The sequence below is a fragment of the Capra hircus genome, chromosome 16 (genome assembly GCF_001704415.2).
Source record: "Capra hircus breed San Clemente chromosome 16, ASM170441v1, whole genome shotgun sequence".
In the NCBI taxonomy this organism is placed as follows: Eukaryota; Metazoa; Chordata; class Mammalia; order Artiodactyla; family Bovidae; genus Capra; species Capra hircus.
The window spans coordinates 25,223,620-25,244,886 of NC_030823.1; the positions used below are offsets into that span (position 1 = coordinate 25,223,620).

At 45.8% G+C, this 21,267-nt stretch overlaps 1 protein-coding gene across 2 annotated transcripts in view; it reads right to left on the bottom strand.

The window, feature by feature from the left end:
• SUSD4 (sushi domain containing 4) overlaps positions 1-21,267 on the bottom strand; it is a 134,711-nt gene that overhangs the window by 41,759 nt on the left and 71,685 nt on the right. For both annotated transcript variants that reach the window (XM_018060193.1, XM_018060192.1), the window contains exon 3: positions 15,785-15,997. In XM_018060193.1, coding sequence (XP_017915682.1) covers positions 15,785-15,997 — 213 coding nt within the window. The remainder of the gene's footprint in view (positions 1-15,784; positions 15,998-21,267) is intronic.

Consider the following 21,267-nt stretch of genomic DNA (forward strand, 5'->3'; position numbering starts at 1 on the left):
AGCACAAATGCATTCAGCCAACACAAAGAATTTGTAAAAGCAACTGCAAAAATATTGTTATCAAAGACTGTGAAAAGGAGGTCTATCAATAGCTGATTCTATTGAGTAGAATCAGGTCAACAGTCAAGACTTTTGTCTACAGGGTATCAATGGGTCCTTTGGAAATATAACTTGAGGGGTATCAAAAGCTTCCATGCCTGAAATCCTCTTTCACAAATCTACAACTATCATTATTTTTGTGTCCTGCGTCTAGTAACAATGAGGACTTACTATAATAAATAAATAAAAGAGTGGACAGAAGACCCTAAGGCAGTCCCACACACGTACACCTATGTACAAATCAACTGATCAATTGGTTGCAGACAGCAAAGTCCTAAAGGATGGAGGAGTAAAGAGAAAGAGGAATTTCAAAGAAAATGTGCCATATTTTAGGATTTATTTTTCTTTAAAATGCTGGTTGGGGCTTCCCAAGTGGTGCTAGTGGTAACAACCCACCTGCCAATGCAGGAGATGTAAGAGACACAGGTTCAACCCCTGAGTTGAGAACATGCCCTGGGGGATGGCACAGCACCATTCTAGCATTCTTGCCTGGAGAATCCCATGGACAGAGGCGCCTGGTGGGCTACAGTCCATAGGGTCACAGAGTCAGACACGACTGAAGAGACTTAGCAAAATGTTAGTCATATGTGAAAACAAATCTCATTCCTTTAAAATGACAAATTTCTGCATCAATATGCCTGCCAACGTGTTCACAGAAGCATGAATACATGGTACACACTTAGAGATTCATAATTTCTATTAGCATATTAAAGGCTCTGAAAGCCTTGCTGCAAAGAATTCTACTGGACCTAGTTTAAGCCAGCATTTGTAAAGCTTATTATTCATCCATCAGCTCATTCATTCACTGAGTTATTGAGCATTTACTCTAGTCCTGGTACATTCTAGGTGTTGAGGATAAAGAAAAAGTCAAGAATTTTACTCTTGTGGCATTTGCATGGCAGGAGACTGCTAACAGGCAAATTATCAGGTAAGTGAGCTAGAAAATAATAGGCAATGATCACTGCTATGATGAACACATAACAAGGTAATAGAATAGGGACTGACTCAGGGACTCCTTTAATTTGGGAAGATAGGAAAGGTGCCTCTGAGGAAATGACATTTATTAAGCTGAGATCTAATGACAAGAAGAATCCAGTCATGTGTGGATTGGGGAGAAGAGTATTTCGGGCAGAGGGAACCGCCACTACACAGGCCAGGAGAGAGTTCAGTGTCCTGAAAAACACAAAGGAAGATCAGAGTGCCTGGAATATAGTAAGTGACAGTAAGATGGAAAGCCAGATCATGCAGGGCCTTGTAGATAAGGACAGGGCATTTGTTTTTACTTCAGTGTGGTGGGAACTCCTGGACTTCTAAAGCATGGGCCATGATATGCTCTGTATCTTGTGGGTACGTGCAGTAAGGGGCTGGCCTTGCCCAAAGGGGGTTCTGGCCTTTGCCCTCAGCTCCTGGGAAGTAACCACTAAGTCCTTGGAATGTACAATCTGAGATGAGTACCTTTTTAAATTGGAGTTTAAAGATTGAGGGCAGGAGAAAAGGGGGATGACAGAGGATGAGATGGTTGGATGGCATCATCAACTTAATGGACATGAATCTGAGCAAACTTCAGGAGACAGTGGATAGAGGAGCCTGGTGCGCTGCAGTCCATGGGGTTGCAAAGAGCTGGAACCACTGAGCGACTGAACAACGGCAACAGTGTGATTTGGCCAGCCAGGAAACACTGGCCCATGCAGTTACCAGCTCTACTTCTTAAAGAACTGGAGATGCACAAATGGTCAGCCACGTCTACATGACCAAGCTCCAATTAAGAGGCTGGACACCAAGCCTCGGTGAGCTTCTCTGGTTGTCAATACTCAACGTGTATTGACACACACTGTTGCTGGGGAACAGGCAATGGTGTGTACAGCTCACTGGGAGAATGACTGAAAGCTCATGCCTGGTGCCTCCTGGACCCTGTGTGCCTCTCTCCCTAGATAATGTTAATCTGTGTCCTTTCACTGTCATACATCATAATTGTGAGTATCATCAGTCCTTCTGGTGAATTACTGAACCTGAAGATGGACTTGGGGACTTCTAAACTTGTGACTGGATTCAGAGTGATAGTCTTGGGGACCCTTGAACTTGCAGTTGGTTACAGAGGTGATGGTGGTTTTGGGGGGAGTCCCCAAACCTTGTATCACAACACCCTTTTTTTAACTTACTATCTACTAACACCCCTCAGAATCACAGCTGTGTCTCTGTGGTTTTCCACATCGCTACTATTCTACAGAACTCCTGCTCCATGCAATAGTGCTTAGAGAACACTGTTCTGACCACCATCATTTACTTGGAATAGAATCAACTGTAGCTAATGATGTCATCATAAACCAGCAACATGAGAAAAGTAGAGGCAAGAGTTGGTGCTATTTCGAAAGGAGATGACTGGAGACAGTGGGTTCTTCATAGAAAAGGGGCACCACCATGTGGGTAGTTTTGCTTTGGGAGCAGGGCTAGCTCAGGCTGTTTCTTTCTCCTTTGTAGGATATTGATTCTTACAAAAACAGAAGACACACCAGGACAGGGTACTCAAGACCATGTGGCTCTCAGCTGAACGTTAAAGTGGAATTATCATGAGGTCATCCTTAAAACCGCTGAGAAGAAGGCACGCAGAAGAGAACTGCATGGAGTCATGTTATTATAAATAAGCATGTTTGTGTTTTCCTTTGATCTATAGATTGGTATATTTTATTTATTTGTGGTGGAAAAAGGCAATTAGTATCTGTTATTTAAAGTATTTATATTTAACACTTGGATAGTAATTCTTTCTACAGAAAGAATTCTTAGGTGTCCACTCTGAAGGGCTCAGACCATTATACATGTCTTTTAAGCATACATAGAAAATTTACAAAACTTGACCATACTTGGGCCATAAAACAAGAACACAGTTCAAAAGACTGAGACTATAGAGTATGTTTTCTGGTCACAGTGAAACAGAATTGAATACAGCCATCCCTCAGTATCCATGGGGCACTGATTCCAAGTAAGACCTCCTCCCCCACCCCATGGACACCAAAATCCACAGAGGCCCACGTCTCATACAATATGGTGAAGCATTTGTACACAACCTACACACATCTTCCTGTATACGTCAAATCATCTCTAGACTAATACAATGTAAATTACATGTAAATAGCTGCAAATAATATGATAATATAAAAAAGTAAGCTACATAACGCAAGAAGATATTTTTAGCACATACAAACAACGTAGGGCTTGTATTCAGTACATATGAAAAACTCAGTATATATAAAAATCAATTAGAAAAAGACAACTCAGTAGATAAATGGGCAAGTGAATTGAACAGGCACTTCATAAGAGAGGATAACAAGGTGTTCAATGAATATACACAAAGGTGTTTAACTTCCTAATCACCGGGGAAACCACAAGCTACCACTAAATACCCATTGGTGTCTAAAATACTGATAATGCAAGTGTTGGCAAGGAGTAACTGGGACTCTCACACTTTGTCGTGGGAGTGTAAATTGGCACAACCACTTTTGATAATGGCAATACGTATTAACGCTAAAATACAGGTATATCCTACAATCCAGCATGTCCAATCTTAGGAGTATATCCAACAGAACATGGATATATATATACTCACCAAGAGGTGTGTTCAAGAATGTTCACAGCAGCCCTATTTGTAACAGACCCAATCGGAAAAACATTACATTTTCATTAACATCAGAGTGTTCAAATATTGTCTATTCATATAATAGAACACGACATAGCAATGCCAGTGAACAAACTACAGCCACATGCCATAACATGCTTGGGGGCTGCCCTGCTGGTCCAGTGGCTAAACCTCCAAGCTCCTAATGCAGGGGCCCCAGGTTCAATCCCCAGTCAGGGGACTAAATCCCTCAAGGTGCGACTAAGATTCTGCATGCTGCAGCAAAGGTCAAAGATCCCATGTGCGGCAGCTAAGACCCAGAACAGCCAAATAAGTAAATAAATATTTTTAAAAAATAATACATGCATGACTTTAAAAACATAAAGTAGAAGTCCAACACAAAATTATACTTACTTTATAATTCCATGCATATAAACTCAAAACTAAGACAAAAGTAAGTTAAGCTTAAAATAGTACCATGTTTAGGAATGCATCAGGTCAGTTCAGGTCAGTTCAGTCGTTGAGTCGTCTCCAACTCTTTGTGACCCCATGAACTGCAGTACACCAGGCCTCCCTGTCCATCACCAACTCCGGAGTCCACCCAAACCCATGTCCATTGTGCCAGTGATGCCATCCAACCATCTCATCCTCTGTCGTCCCCTTCTCTTCCTGCCCTCAAACTTTGCCAGCATCAGGGTCTTTTCAAATGAGTCAGCTCTTTGCATCAGGTGGCCAAAATATTGGGAGTTTCAGCTCCAACACCCAGGACTGATTTCCTTTAGGACGGACTGGTTGGATCTCCTTGCAGTCCAAGGGACTCTCAAGAGTCTTCTCCAACACGACAGTACAAAAGCATCAATTCTTCAGTGTGGGCCCCTAAATGGGAAACCTTGAAAAAAGAAGGGCTAGCTTTGCGGTTTAGAGCTAAGATGGCGCCTGGCAGAAGAGATGAAGGCTCGGCCTAAGTTGTTTGTTAAAACTTTTGATTGGTGCTCTTGATTTCCCTGCAGGTGGACAGCGGGTGATCACCATAGACTCTTGTTACAATGAAGCACATGCCGACTTGACCTTTAACGTAATTGGTGCAACTATGGTATATTAAGATTTGACCTTTAACGTGATTGGTGCAACTATGGCATATTACAATTTGACCTTTAACGTGATTGGTCCAACCCTCGAAAAACCCCCTTGCTTGCCTATATAAACCAAGAATTGGTGGCAATAAAGTGGAAATGCTTAGACGGAACCCCTGTGGTGTCTGATTGTCTCTTGCTTGCAGAGGGGCTGGGTTGGCCAACAGCAGGCTCACCTCTCCTTGGGACACCTCGGCTTTGCTGAGGGAAGTTCCACTGCCTCTCACTTTCTTCGGAGCGCCCCCCACACTTCAGCGCTCAGCTTTCTTCACAGTCCAACTCTCACATCCATACATGACCACTAGAAAAACCATGGCCTTGACTAGACTGACCTTTGTTGGCAAAGTAATGTCTCTGCTTTTTAATATGCTGTCTAGGTTGTTCATAACTTTCCTTCCCAAGAGTAAGTGTCTTTTAATTTCATGGCTGCAATCACCATTTCAGTGATTTTGGAGCCCAGAAAAATAAAGTCAGCCACTGTTTCCACTGTTTCCCCATCTATTTGCCATGAAGTGATAGGACCGGATGCCATGATCTTCGTTTTCTGAATGTTGAGCTTTAAGCCAACTTTTTCACTCTCTTCTTTCACTTTCATCAAGAGGCTCTTTAGTTCTTCACTTTCTGCCATAAGGGTGGTGTCATCTGCATATCTGAGGTTATTGATATACTTCCAGATGAAGTGATTACCATGGGAAATGATCACCATGATTCAGGGAAGGGGTTATCTGAGAGAGGCAGAGGGGAGGCAGCGACTGGGAGGGAGCTTCTGGGATACCAGTGATGCTCTACAACTTCACCTGGATAATCAGGACAAGAGTGTTTGATTTGTGATAACTCACTGAACTGTTTGGTTCTATATGAATCTCTCTATATATGTTATATTTTATGAATTCCAAAAGGTTAAAGAAACAACAACAAAATTAATCCAGAAAGAGGAGTAAGGGAATTCACTGTAAAGGCACTGATCTTTCCCAGCTACACTGGGAGCTTCTGGGCCTGACAGACAATGCTTACCAGAATTTTGGGAAATGAACGACTAAACATCTTGGGGTAGCATTTAAATTTCCAAAAGCATAAAACTTTCATTATTTTCTAGGAACTATTTTCTTTTAAAAAAACCTTTGAGGTCTCTTTCCACCTTCCCCAGGTAGACTTTATTTTCAACAGTGAAATGATAGAAGCACTTGGTTGTCAGAGCGGAGCTCACAAGAAAAATAAAAGAATGTCATTCAAATACCAGTCTCATGGGCTGAGGACTTTTGGAAATTCTAACCTACATCTTGATGTTCTACTTTCGGAGTGCTTATGGCAAATATCTCAAGGTGCACGCTAAGGCCTGCCAGCATGAGGATCTGCTGGAGGTGCCTGCTAAATTCAGATTCCTAATGCATAAAAATCTCCAAGAGGAGGCCTGGTGATGTGCATTCCTAACACACCCTTTGGGCAATTCCCATGAAGTCAAAGTTGAGAACCAATGCTTCATGGATACACAAGGTGATTGACTAGCAAAGGCTCGCTCATATTTAATGAGTCCCCACCATCCTTAGCAGCTATGTCAGAAAAATGTAGTAAAGAACAGAATCCTATCTGAGCAGCTGGAAGGCAGCTCTGTGCCCAAGGCCTCTCCCTCTGCAGTCAGGAGTGGGGTTTCGAAGAGATCTGCATCGTAACAGGACTCTCAAGAGGCAGATTAGGGAGCCACGGTCATCCCCAAACCACTCAAGAACCACATGAGGGGAAATAAACTTGGTCTGGGATGGGTTTGGAAGGACACCCGTGGGGGTTGCCCTGGATTTTTCACAGGCAGCCAACCTAATTCTGGGTGCAAGCTTGTGAAAAACTGGCTTTCTAGGGAATCTTGGTGATCGACTTGGTGTTTGAGGTTGTTAACAATCATTTTGTGACCTTTACACACGATCTGACACGGCTGTGTACACATATGGATGTTCTGCATTTGCCGAATAATTCTGTGGCTTAAAGCAAGTTCCTACTCCCATGGCACCTGTAAGAGAGGGCGAACTGCAGCCCTCGCACGACACGCGAGATGACGGCAGGCAGCTGGTAAAGTCTGCTAGGATTCGGATTTTCCCTCTGCACTTCCAGGGGGCTCAGCTGTGCAGGCTTATCTGTGGCGGTCCAGTTGTCATCTTGCAACAATGATAACTGATCATTTCTGTCATTTATCTTTGCTGAATGTGCCCCCATCTGACCTGACCTTACTTCCTCTGGATTTTTTTTTTCCTTTTAAGTCATGACCACATTTAAGAAAAAAAAAAAAATCTTTTAAAGAACAAAAACTGAAACTCACACTGAAGCCACAACAAGGGAGGGTAGGGAAGCAGTGACTTCTGTTATCAGAAGCATAAATAAGAAATGACAGTGTTCCTGGAGACAGAGAGAGGCAGCCCTCTGCTCCTTCCCATCTTAGAAGACGGAAAATGAGAAGAGATTATCTTAGGGGAAGACATGCAAATACTTGCCCTTGTGGGCATTGCCTGCTGTTTCTGATAACCTATGTCCAAGGCAAAAAGAAAGAAATTTTGGATGATAGACACTGTATGTGAGAAGAAAAGGATCCTAAATAAAACATTTTGAAAGCATCCATCTGTTTGGGGGAAGTTTCTGGAGCTGGAAGACAGCTTACCTTAATATAGGAGTAACTGTAAAAAAGAAGTATGACTACCTTGCTTTTGAAAAATGCCTGCACCCTACAGTTTCACTGAATAAAGGAGTCATCTGCCATCTTTACTGCCAGCTTTAGCTCATGAGTCAAGTTGAATTTTTTAATCAAACTTTATAATGTAATATTACTACTTAAACTCACATTGCACCTTTTACCCAGGAAGCTCAAAGAACCTTCTTCACATCAAATTATTAATCTCATAGCAATCCTGGTCAGATCTATGCAAGTCAAATACTTTTGCAAGCACTTAAAAATAATGTTTGCTTAGTGAATTCATCTATTCCCCCCCCCTCCCAACCCCCCCCCGCCCCCCTCTGTAAGGAGCTGGGGCAGACAAAGGTTCAGCATGGGGTCACAGCAGGTGGGGGCGGGGACAGTGCCCTTGTGCTCTCTGTGACCTTCAGCCACAAGCAGACAATGTAGGTGATTGAGAGAGACAAAGAGGGACAGGTGGCAGTGGTAGGTGAAATCACCCTGGGAGCTTTTAACCATGTTTGAGCTCCCATTGCCTAGAACCACCAAAATAGAATCTCTTGAAGAAAGTTCCAGACACTGTTATTTCTAAAAGTTCCCCAGGTGATGCTGAGATGCAGCCTGGGCTGCACACCACCGGGATGGTGGAAAGAGCACTGAACTAGGAGTGAGGATGCAGGTTCTAATCCTGGTTTATTTGCCATGTGACTTGTGTAAGTTGCTTAAACTCTATGGGCTTTAGTTTCTTTTCTTTTTTAATAACTATTTTGGGGGGTGGGGAGCTACACAACTTGAGGGATCTTAGTTCCCTAACTAGGAATTGAACCTGGGCCTGCAGCAGTGAAAGCACCAAGTCCTAACCACTGGACTGTTGGGGGGGGCGGTTCTCAGCTTTAGTTTCCTTGTTTATAAAAGCACAGCCCCATGGCCAAGGGATGAGACAAGACAGGAAGGAAGCAGCCACAGGAAACAACTGCCATTGCACTGGGGCCTGCCTTGCCTGCCTCATGCAGGAGAACCACCTGCTTGGACTGGCTGGTAATACATGGTACTGTCTACTGTGGGAGCTGGTCATCACATGCTCATGAGTCATCTGTACCCTCAGAGTGTTGTCGAGCAAAGCTCTCAGGTACCACCGGAGCCCCAGGGCTGCAGGTCCAACCAGACCATCCTGCCAGGGACTTCGCTGGTCCTTCTCAAAGTGAGGAAAGCCATCCCAAGGGGGGCTCTCCTTACAGGGGCAGCGGTTCACGGGCTACACTAACGTGCTTTAAGCGGTGCTTTTTTCTCCTGCTTTGCTCCAGCCAATCACAGAGTGGGGGCATCCTGGGAAAGCTGCCTGCTCAGCGAGCTGGTTCTCAAACAAGCGGCAGTTGATGGACCTCAGCTCTCAGCATTGTGGTCCCAGAGTCGTTCAGAAGAGCCACAGTGGCTTCAAGCTGGTCTGGAATGTGCTCTGGAAGACTATCACCTGAATAGGCCAACTCCCTGCGAGAACCCAAATCCTTTTTATTTGCTTGGTACAGGTCTATCTGAAATTTACCAGTGCAATCATTAACTATTCGCAGAGCTGCTCAAGGGAGAAGGTGAGGAGAAAAGAGAAAGGTCTCTTGTACCTTGAAGAGGAGAGGTCTGAGAAGTCCTCAATTATAAGGACCCTCTGCAAAGAAATGTTTGTCCGCTGGTGTAGCTGCTACCTCCCCAGGCACATGCTCGGGAGGAGGAAACTCAAGGGAGATAAGAAACAGGTGTGTTTCTGCACACAGAGTACGCAATCTACCTCCAAGGATGCCCCACAGACACCCTGAATCCACTCAGAAGCTCAACTTCTGCGTCTGGCTTTAAACGATGTCCCAGACACTCTCCCAGAAAAGAGAATCAGAGGGAGGAGGGATTTAGGTGCCACGGGACATCTACGTAATGGTCTCTCACCCTACCCAGGAACTGCGCACAATTATTTAGTTAGCACTCTTGGGAAGTTAGTTCAGTTCAGTTCAGTAGCTCAGTCAAGTCCGACTCTTTGAGACCCCGTGGACTTTGGTCATAGCTTTTCTTCCAAGGAGCAAGTGTCTTTTAATTTCATGGCTGCAGTCACCATCTTCAGTAATTTTAGAGCCCAAGAAAATAAAGTTTGTCATTGTTTCCCCATCTGTTTGTCATGAAGTGATGGGACCAGATGCCATGATCTTAGTTTTTTGAATGCTGAGTTTTAAGCCAGCTTTTTCACTCTCCTCTTTCACTTCCATCAAGAGGCTCTTTAGTTCCTATTTGCTTTCTGCCATAAGCGTGGTGTCATCTGCATATCTGAGATTATTGATATTTCTCCCGGCAACCTTGATTCCAGCTTGTGCTTCATCCAGCCCAGCATTTCACATGATGTACTCTGTATATAAGTTAAATAGGCAGGGTGACAATATTCAGCCTTCAGTTCGGTTGCTCAGTCATTTCCGACTCTTTGTGACCCCATGGACAGCAGCACATCAGGCCTCCTGGTCCATCGCCAACTCACAGAGTTCACTCAAACTCATGTCCATTGAGTCGGTGATGCCATCCAGACATCACATCCTCTGTGGTCCCCTTCTTCTCCTGCCTTCAATCTTTCAGCATCAGGGTCTTTTCAAATGAGTCAGTTTTTCACATCAGGTGGCCAAAGTCTTGGAGTTTCAGCTTCAGCATCAGTCCTTCCAATGAATATTCAGGACTGATTTCCTTTAGGATGGACTGGTTGGATCTCCTTGCCATCCAAGGGACTCTCAAGAGCCTTCTCCAACACCACGGTTCAAAAGCATCAATTCTTCAGCACTCAGCTTTCTTTATAGTCCAACTCTCACATCCATACATGACTACTGGAAAAACCACAGCTTTGATTATATGAACCTTTGTTGGCAAAGTAATGTCTCTGCTTTTCAATATGCTGTCTAGGTTGGTCATAGCTTTTCTTTGAAGGAGTAAGCGTCTTTTAATTTCATGGCTGCAGTCACCATCTGCAGTGATTTTGGGGCCCCCAAAAATAAAGTTTGTCACTGTTTCCATTGTTTCCCCATCTATTTCCCATGAAGTGATGGGATACCATGGCAGATACCATGATCTTAGTTTTCTGAATGTTGAGCTTTAAGCCAACATTTTCACTCTCCTCTTTCACTTTCATTAAGAGGCTCTTTAGATCTTCTTCGCTTCCTGCCATAAGGGTGGTGTCATCTGCATATCTGAGGTTATTGATATTTCTCCCAGCAATCTTGATTCCAGCTTGTGCTTCATCCAGCCCAGTGCTTCTCATGATGTACTCTGCATATAAGTTAAATAAGCAGGGTGACAATGTACAGACTTGATGTGCTTCTTTCCCTATTTGGAATCAGTCTGTTGTTCCATGTCCAGTTCTAACTGTTGCTTCCTGACCTGCATACAGATTTCTCAAGAGGCAGGTCAAGTGGTCTGGTATTCCCATCTCTAAGAATTTTCCAGAGTTTGTTGTGATCCACACAGTCAAAGGATTTAGTGTAGTCAATGAAACAGAAGTAGATGTTTTTCTGGAATGTTCTTCCTTTTTCTATGATCCAACGGATGTTGGCAATTTGATTTCTGGTTCCTCTGCTTTTTCTAAATCCAGCTTGAATATCTGAAGTTCTCAGTTCATGTACTGTTGGAGCCTCACTTGGAGAAATTTGAGCATTTGCTAGCGTGTGAGATGAGTGCAATTGTGTGGTAGTTTGAAAATTCTTTGGCATTACCTTTCTCTGGGATTGGAATGAAAACTTTTTCCAGTCCTGTGGCCACTGCTGAGTTTCCCAAATTTGCTGGCATATTGAGCTCTGAACTTTCACAGCATCATCTTTTAGGATTTGAAATAGCTCAGCTGGAATTCCATCACCTCCACCAGCTTTGTTCATGGTGATGCTTCCTAAGGCCCACCTGACTTCGCACTCTAGGGTGTCTGGCTCCAGGTGAGCCATCACATCATCATGGTTAAGTCAGTTCATTAGTTCTTCAATTAGTTCTCCAGGGAACTAGATGCTGCATGCTGCAATGAAAGATTCCACATGCCACAGAAAGACTGAAGATCCTGCACGCTGGAACTAAGACCCAGCACAGCCGAAAACAAAACAAAAAAACTGTCCAGCTAGCATAACCAGTGCCACAAGAATGAGATGTATTGTGTATTCCAGCTGGGCCAAGGGGTGGGCAAGTAATGACACGTTTCCATTAATATTGATGATAAATAGGTTTGGGCAACACGTAGACTGATTCTTCTCTGCTCCTCCTATGTGATATTTATACATAATACAAATGGATTTGAATTCATTTTATTTTGGTTTCTTTGGGATATTTATTTTTTTTATATTGATTTATTTGGTGGTGCTGGGTCTTCGTTGTGGCATGCACGATCTTTAGTTGCAACATGTGAGATATAGTTCTCTGACCAGGGATCAAACCTGGGCCTCCTGCGTTGGGAGTGCTGAATCTTAGCTACTGGACCACCAGGAAGGTCCTAGGATGTTTGCTTTTTAATAAACTACTTCTTCACGATGTGTAAAAAACCACAGTCTGAATTGCCACAATACTGACCCCACCTCTTTTAAAGCTTTCAGGACAGGACAGTACGTTTCTATGTCCTGATTTGATGCGTGTTATATAAGTGTCAAGCGAATTTACGCAAAGTCAATCTGCCTTTACCTACACTTTTTCTTATGAAATCTAGGAAAGGGATATATTAGCAGGGAAAGTGTCCCCCAGTAGATGAGCTGAGTGATTTTGGAAAGGAAGAGGCCCAGATGGTGGCTGTCCTCCTGGCCTTTAGTCCCTGTACTTACTATTTCAGCAGCCCTGTGCCCACAGGGAGTATTTTCAGTGTTTTGCCAACCCCACAGTCCCCTCTCCACCATATTGGTCACCTCCCCTGTTCCCTGGACCATAAGCATCTTCGCCCCTACTCAGGGACATGAAGGCTCTGGTCTTACAGAAGCAGCTTGGACAAGCAGAGCTATCTCTTAGGCTGGAGGCTTTGGATTCCAGGAAATTAATTCATTGCCTATATTATCAGTTTTGTGAGTTCAAACGTCTATAAGTGAGTTTGCTTGGAATAGACCACTTGGACTGGAGTAAAGTGAGAAAGGAGATGACTGGTACATGTGGCAGGGTGAAGTGGAGCATAAAAGAGGGAAGCTGAGTGAATGCACAAGAAAATATTTGCCTTAATACCACCTTGCTTCTGTAGAGCACTTTACTGCTATTAAGCATTTCAATGCATTTGAACTTATTTTTCAAAATCTGTGTCTCAGGCAGAACTGGCTGACAGATGAGAAGACTGGAAGGAGTCCAGGTAACAGCGATAAGACCTGGGCTAGAACAGATGTGTCCCTAAATAGCCATTTAAGTCTGGGAAGACTCTTGGCTTCTCTGAGACTCAGTTTCCCTGTTGATTGAACACAAGCTAAATTAGAATGAGGGCTTGAATTATCTGATTTCTATGAGTCCCTTCAACTCTGAATGTTGATGATGCCATTTGGTGTAACAATGTGTTTCTGCATAGCTGATTAAAACAGGAATTTTGTGATGCAAGGAGTTAGACATAACCTTGTAGAAGAAAAAGTGCTGGCTTAGAACTAGTTATGAATCTGCAGCTTACTCACCAGCTATGTGACTTTGACAAAGTGAGTAAACTTCTCTGGGCCTCAGTTTCCTAAACAGGAAATAAGGACAATGAGACTTGCCTTGTAGGGTGACTGCACATGTTAAATGAGATAGTGAATCTGAACATACTTCCAAACTCTAATGACCTATAAAAATGTGGTAATGTATTACTGTTATCAATATTACCAGCACACACACAAAAATCCATTAGCTCTCTAAGAATTACCTGACAAGGGAAAACAAATGAATTAAGCAGCCATTACTATTCACCCAGAATAAATCCTAATCAGAGAGTAAAGGCCACTTACAAACCAGGGGGAAAAAGGTCTGGTCTGGCTCCTTCCCTCCTCTCTGATATCCATGGAATAGACTTCTATGTACCCCTTGCCCCTGTAAGCCTCATACAGAAGGCTTAGGACATTAACAATGAGGATTCTCTCCATGGCAAGGGCAAAGAAAGTAATCTCCTCATACAGATCTTTCAAAGACCAACAAAAATCAACATTTATATTAAAAATAATCATACCATCATACTTAGAAAGGAAACACTCATTCTTCCAAACTTTGTAATATGTTGATTAGAGAGCAATATCAGCTAGCAATGAGGAGTCCTGGACTGTCCTTTGGAAACATCTGATCATATTCTGAGATGCTGAAGCTAAAGATCCAATACTTTGGCCACCTGATGCGAAGAACTGACTCCTTAGAAAAGACTCTGATGATGGGAAAGACTGAAGGCAGGAGAAGGGGATGACAGAGGATGAGATGGTTGGATAGCATCACCGACTCGATGGACATGAGTTTAAGCAAGCTACAGGAGTTGGTGATGGACAGGGAAGCCTGGTGTGCTGCAGTCCACGGGGTCACAAAGAGTTGAACATGGCTGAGCAACTGAACTGAACAGAACTGAATAAAAGAGCTGACTCTTCTCTGCCATCCCCATGTACACAGCCCCTCTCCTATGTGTGAGGCTAAGTGTTAAGGGTGATGCACGCTGACCTATATGATAGAAGTCTCTACTCCAACGTGATTTTTCACTCCCTTTCTTGGAATTACTATGTATTATATTGCTACATACAAGGCCAGAAAGAAGCTCATCTAAAAAGGGATACAATTTTTTTTTCCCAGGATGACCAAGTAACAGAGGGCCTTCAACTTTGGGCAATATTCAGAAAGTCTATTGGTTTTCTTTGTTCTCTGATGTTTTTGAGTTTTTCTGGGTTTTAAGTACTGGGTATCTTAGGCCATAGGTTTTAGCAGGAAAGTTTTTACATACAAACTGAATAATTTTTTAAAATTGAAGTACCATTGATTTATAATATAGTGTTAATTTCAGGTGTACAGCAAAGTGATTGCTATACATGTATGTTCTTTTCAGATTCTTTTCCATTATAAGTTATTATCAGATATTGAATATAACTTCCTGTGCTATATGGTAGATCTTTAATGTTTATTTTATACATTAAATCAACTTTTTCAAATGAGCTTTTAATTAATAGAATGTTAAAGAGAGCACAACTCACCTGGACTGTACTTAAGGGGAAAAAATAAATTTACTTTTAACATTTTTAATTCATAGTAATTTTGGCTTTTTTTAAAAAAATCTTGAAAATAAAAGTGAAGATAGCAAGTAAACATTTTAGGACTAAGACACTACCATACCCATCCTTCATAATTTCCATAAGGAGGAGCATAATAGATGTTTGATCAATGCTTGTCAAATTAAATTAAGTTTCATAAAGAGGATATACACTAAATCAGAATAAGAGTTTACAAAGTATTATTATAAAAGCTCCATTTGAAAATAAAATCAATAATGGTGTTAAGAGAAAGTGAAACCCACTTCTAATGAACTTGATGAAATACAGTTCTATGCCTCATGGAAATCTGGAGCTAGAATTACCTCTTGATTCATGCCTATTCCTACTTCAACCTCGCTGATCATCAGTGATATATAAGCCACAATTTGGCATTCCAATTAGTTAAACTCAATGCACTCTTTTAAATTCTAAAAGTATCTTCACAGTGTAAAAACAAACAAGCAAAAACACACACACACATATATATATGAAGTTGTTTCAACCAAAAGCCTTGGGGAAAACTGCTAGAAGTAAATGAATATCTTGTCATGATCAATAAATTTAGGGATAACTACTGGAGATAAATATCTACCTTATCAATCTATCATTGCTTGCCACCATCCTTTCTTTCCTTAAATGAATCATGTCTAACGCAGGACTGATAAGGAGTAATTGATTTAATCCTCTGAGTAACATGCATCTTCTGTATCATTATATACAGTTTGGGCTCAATATATTTACTGCATTTTTTATTGAGTAACATGGAAATGGGTGCTGAGTTGGCAGTTCGATAATAAATGGCCCTCATGTTATCTGAGTTGCTCTTTTGCATTGACAAAAATGGCGAGAAATTGGCTTGTTTGAGACACAGAAGGAATGCTGAGACACATTTATCCCCTGCCCCAGCCCTTCCTGAGCACGCATGCTTCTCCATCAGCCTGCTGGACCAGCCCTGAAACAGAGAGCAGCCCGGGGAACCGGTCCCTATAGCACACAGCCTCGGTACCCCCGCGGCCACGAGCAGACCACAGGAGCAGCTTCCATGAGGTAGGGGTGGGGGTGGAAGGGACCACTTTACCTTCCTGCACACAGACGGGTCTGTCACTCGGGATCCAGCCTAGGGTTCCGTTTAGATGCTTCATACACAGTCTCTTTGTAGAGCCCTTCAGTTTGAATCCGTCTTGGCAGTGAAAACGGGTGACAGAGCTTTCAAAGAAAACCCCTCCGCTGGGCGTCCTGAAGCCATTCTCAGGGATGCCGGGGTCCGCGCACACCTGAAGGTCATCGAACCCTACACGGACAGAGAGAAGAAAAGATTCCTCTGAACACACTCTCTGGATTCCGAGGGTCTTCTAGGATAAAGAGCAGATACTGTCGTCTTTCCGACGCTGTGGGTCACCAAACTCCACCAACAGAAAAACCAACAATGTAAACATTCTAGCGCACGTTACAGGCTGCTTTTTGCTCTTTGCTCAGAAAAGCACTCATCAGTGATTTCAGTTCCACCGTCAAGTCAGCCCTTCAGGAAAATTCTAGAAGTAGGGAGATGAGGAAAAGTAAATCACGAAAGCACTCAAAGCGGTAAACATCACAACTGAAGTATAAAATGTAGAAGGGAGTCGAGGCGGGAGAGGTGGGAAGGGGGAGATGGAATCTGAGCCCAGTATTGAAGGACCGGTGAGACTTCAAGGATGGAACCACCTTCGTGGAGGGAGGCACAGGGGAGCGGCGCACGTGATGGCCCAGCTGGGAGACCTCGGCAGGCGACACCTGCAGAGCCGCAGGTGGCCGACAGCAACGCAGAGCTTGAGGAGGAGGCAGGCTGGGGATGCCCACCCTCCCCTGCCCGCCCCTTGCCTGCTGTGCTCGCCCCCATCAGCCAGTCCTGGACCATGTTCCTCATCCTCTGGGAGGCCTTCCTTGTCCCCACTGCCCCCAACCTGCCCCCTCTTTGTTCCACTCCTGTAACATGAACACAGGCTTGTGCTGAATTACTGGGAGAACAATCGCCTCATACTCTGGGTTATGAGCCCCGAGGACAAGTTCCGAGATTTCTCACTGTTGTATCCCACGGAATCAATCACAGTCCTGCGTAGAACCTGCTCCATAAGCGTTGGATGAGTGAATAAACAGAGTTGGGAAAGAGAGTGGGAGACATACTGGGGTGACCCTAGAAAGCCAGGCAAGCGAGGCAGCCAGTGTGGAGCCATGGAGCTGGGCAGCGGGTACATGCACACAGGAGGCCCAGAGGATGGATGCTGGAGGGAGTAAGTGGAGGAGCGAGAGCTCAGGGCACAGCTGGGAGACCCAGGCAATGGTGCGGGTAAGACATGGTGGGCCTGAGCGCATAGGAGGGTGCTAGAGGCAGCAAGGGGGGCCCCAGAGTTCAAGACATCCTGGTTCAGGGGCCCCATGTGGCCTGACAGCTGGGACGAAGGCCGATCCTTGAAACAAACATGGATGACATGAGCTCGCTGGCAGAGACCAAGGATAAGGAAGGGGTGCTCTGGGTGCCCACCACTCAAAGGGAAGGAATGAAGGAGACACAGAGAACCCTAAACTCCTGTGCACCATGGAGGCCTTCTACTTCACTCTCCTACAAAATCCTTACTGAATAAGTTCCCAGAACAAATACGTGAAACTCTATCAGGACAGGGGTTGGGGTGCCCATCCATCCCCACCCCCAGGGCAGCTGATGGTTCTCCAGGTGGGAGAGGGCCAGCAACAGCCTGGGCCACCTTAGAAAACATAGCCCAGACCCAGAGGCAGCATCACTGGAGCCCTTGGAGGATTTACCTAATTTCCAGGTGATGCCCAAATGCCGGCCTCAGGAGACATCTGATCTGTGACAGCTGGACTTGCAAAATGCCCTCAGCTGGTAGGTGGTTTTCCCCATCCGAGCTTTCACGGGCTCATGAAGGACTCACCTGTGGTCCTCCCCAACTGACCTTGTGACCCTGGACACCCTGCCAGCACCACCGGGTTGAAAGCCACACGGCACGGGAGGGGCCACGGCGACAGGGTGTCCAGAAGCCACGGCACGTTCCCTCTGCAGAGAGCACAGGGCTGTGGACCAAGTGGGAAGCCAAGGAGGAAGGCAGGGAAGGCGACCGCAGCCACATTTGACTCTACTACATCTTTTCAGTGGGAGCGGCTCTGATATTTTATTGAACAGAAAGAAGGTGCTTTGACAAAGGAGACACCACCCAGCCGCAGCGCCACTCACACGCAGCCACAGCTCTGCCCCGCTGTGAGCACTCTGAAAGCACATGGTGTGCTCCAGGCCAGCGCAGGGTGACGATTAATACCCATCTGGGCGAGGGCAATAAAGTACCAGCAGGTTGCTAAGTGATGGCTTCATGTTTTTATTTCAAAGGAAAAGTAGATTGTCAGGTGTTTCCCAAGTGATGAAGGTTTCCTTCCAAGTCTGGCCATCACAGGGTGGGTTCTTTAAACGTACGTCCATCACGGTATTGAGATGGCAACTAGCAGTGCTGGAATCCCATCCCAGCCTAGAAAGCCCAGAAGCAGGAACATTTAGAAACCTAAGTGGTCTGGACACTTTCTGGCAGGCTGTGGGTGAAAGGCATTCTGACTCACATGCTGTGAGTCAAAGAGAAGCTGCATCCGATGGTGGGCAGCCATGGAAGGGTAAGCTGAGGCTAAGAGGAGGGGACAGGCCTCCAGAAGACCTGGAGCTGAAACCTCACAGCTGAGCAGACACCAGCCAGGGAGAGGGAGGAAGGGCGCTCGTGGGGAGGTCAGAAGCCGCCGAGCACATTTCGGGGAAGAGGTGGTTCTGTCGGGCTGGGGGCAAGGTGACTGACTGCACAGGTGGAGCCCTGTGCGGGGTGGAGGGAGGGCAAGAGATGCTGGCTGCAGATCGTGAAGGGCCGTGTGTCTTAGCTAAGGGTTTGGACTTGATGAGGGGGTGAGGGATGGGGTTGTGGCTAGTACTGACAGCTTTGACTAGTGACATGATCGTAATTAGATCTGCAGTTTTGAATGATCTTTCTTGTACCCACATGGACGACTGACTAATACAGACCAAGCCGGAGGCAGGAAGCTCATCAGAGGCACCTCCCAGGCCTCCAGCTGCACCTCAGGAGCAAGAAGGCAGCTTGGTAAAAGGACATCCACTGACCCAGGCTGTCTGGCTGGGGTGGGCCAGGAAGTCTTGAGCTTTAGAAAGCTGTCCCAGCGACTGTGAGACAGCCAGCCCCACACCTGCCTGAGGACCAGCAGCTAAGGACTGTGGGATCTCAGGGCTTGAGCTGTAACCGGGTGGGAAACCACGAGTTGGAACCAAGGTGGAGGCAATGGAAGAGCGAGACCAATGGGCAACAATAAGGACACAGACTCACAAAAGCTGTGCCCCACTGGGTGGAGGACGGGGTCAGGGGAACCAGGTAAAAGAGGCGTCTACGAAAACTCCCAGGTTCTGATGTTGATGATGGAGTAGATGGTGGGGCCCTGCACGCGGACTGGGGAGCGGGGAGTTTGAGTTCTCAAGGGTAGTGGGCTAGCGGGGACACCCAGGCAGACACGTCTGGTGATGAGCTGGAGGCTGGGTCTGAAGCTCCATGGTGCCCTGGGTTGGACATTCGGGCATGGGCAGGCACGCTGTTCTGGGAACAAACACTGTGAAAGGAGGTGCAGCCAGGCACCCACAAAGGACCCCGGGAATCCAGGGCCATGGAGAAGGAAGACCTGATTTTGTTATGCAAGCGAGGGAAGGGAAGGAAGGAATGGGCAGCAGCGTCAACCACCACCCACAGACCTGCTTTCTGAGTCTGAGAAGCAGCCACTGGCTGGAGACTGGGACACTGGGGCCAGAGCCCAGGCGGCTGCAGGGACAGGGAGGAACTGTCCTGGGGGAGGGTGCCTGCCTGCTGATCTTTGAACGGGGTGGGGTGGGTGACAGTAAGCAGGGGCTTCTCTTTCCAGACACCTGGTGTGAACAAAAGGGCATGCTGCTAATTCACTTCAGTCGTGTCCAACTCTGTGAGACCCCACAGACGGCAGCCCACCAGGCTCCCCCGTCCCTGAGGCTCTCCAGGCAAGAACACTGGAGTGGCTTGCCAAAAGGGCATAGGGTGGGAGTTATCCTGGGATCAGGGTCAAGGGAGGGGTTTTATTGTAATAAAATCTGAAGATGAAAGAGATTCCAATATGTCTCTACACAGCAGGGAAAAAGAAAAAAGGCTGTGGGTTGGGGAGGGGAGTAAAGGGGAGGCAGGTGGGGTAAGTTCTCCCCACCTGAATGTGGGTGGGGAGGGAACCTGAACCACTGAGGCAGGAAGGAGAGTTGTGCCGGAACCTCCAATGAGGGAGGCACGTACCCCATAATGTGCCCATCCTCCAGGACTTAACAGCGTCTCCCCCTGGGAGCCTTCCTTCTTCCTTCAGAGTCTGAATGGGAGGCCTCTGTTACCATCTAGGCACCCGGGCTGTCCTCGCTTGGAGTGGCCCTTGCCTTGTTATCGCTGGTCTACTGAGCTGTCTCTCCCACTAGGCTGTGAACTCCTAGAAGGGGTAGATGGGATCTTAATCTGCACCTCCTCCTATAGTGAGTGTGGGCATTTCACAAGTGCTGCTAGTGAAAGATGGGTGGCTGGCTGGATGGATGGACGAACAGATGGAGAGGATAGGTGGGTGGGTGGGTGGATAGAAGACAGGTGCGTGGTGGGACCTTCCTGGCAGTCCAGGGGTTAGGACGCCATGCTTCCACCACAGGGGGCATGGGTTTGACCCCTGGTTGAGGAATTAGCATGGCCAAAGAAAAAACATAGGTGAGTAGATGGATAGAAGATAGGTGGGTGGGTGGATGGATAGATAGAAGATGAATGGATGGAGAATGAGTAGGTAGATGGATGCATGGATGGACATGGACATGGGATGGATGGATGGATGGACATGAGTGGATGGACATGGACAGAAGATGAATGGATGGAAGGTGGGTGGGTAGGTGGGTGAGGGAGTCACATGCTCTGCTGGACTCAGGCAAAGGTCCCTACCCATCCCACCAAAGTCATACCAATCGCTCTGATAGTCCCAGAGGTTTTTGTATTCAACAGACAAGGCAGGTGTGAAAGTTGTCCCCCAGCACAGACACACTCCCAACACCCTCTCACCTTCCTCTCTCCTCCCAGCCTGAGAAGACTGCATTCCTTATATTTTCATAATCTTCTTCCAGTCCACATCCTTGAACACCTCAGCCCTCCTCCTCTGTCTCCACTGTAAAGTCTAAGGTAAGTTTACACTAAGGATTTGATGGAGACATCTGTGCCTCCCCCACCCAGCACACACATACTTCTTGGCCAATCACCCCTCGCTCATAAATGAGCCATGCCACCTGCTGAGTCCTAGGCATAGATGCCTCAGCTTCTCACACTGCCCTGCCCTGGGCCACAAAGCTATTCTCTCTCAGAGAAGGACAGATCATTCAAGCGAGAGCTGAAGATGCAGTCCTGACCCACTGGAAAAATGACCGCTGCTCTAATAAGAAAGTGATGAGGGTGTCATGGAAATGACAATGGAGAACGGCCGAATTTCCCAATG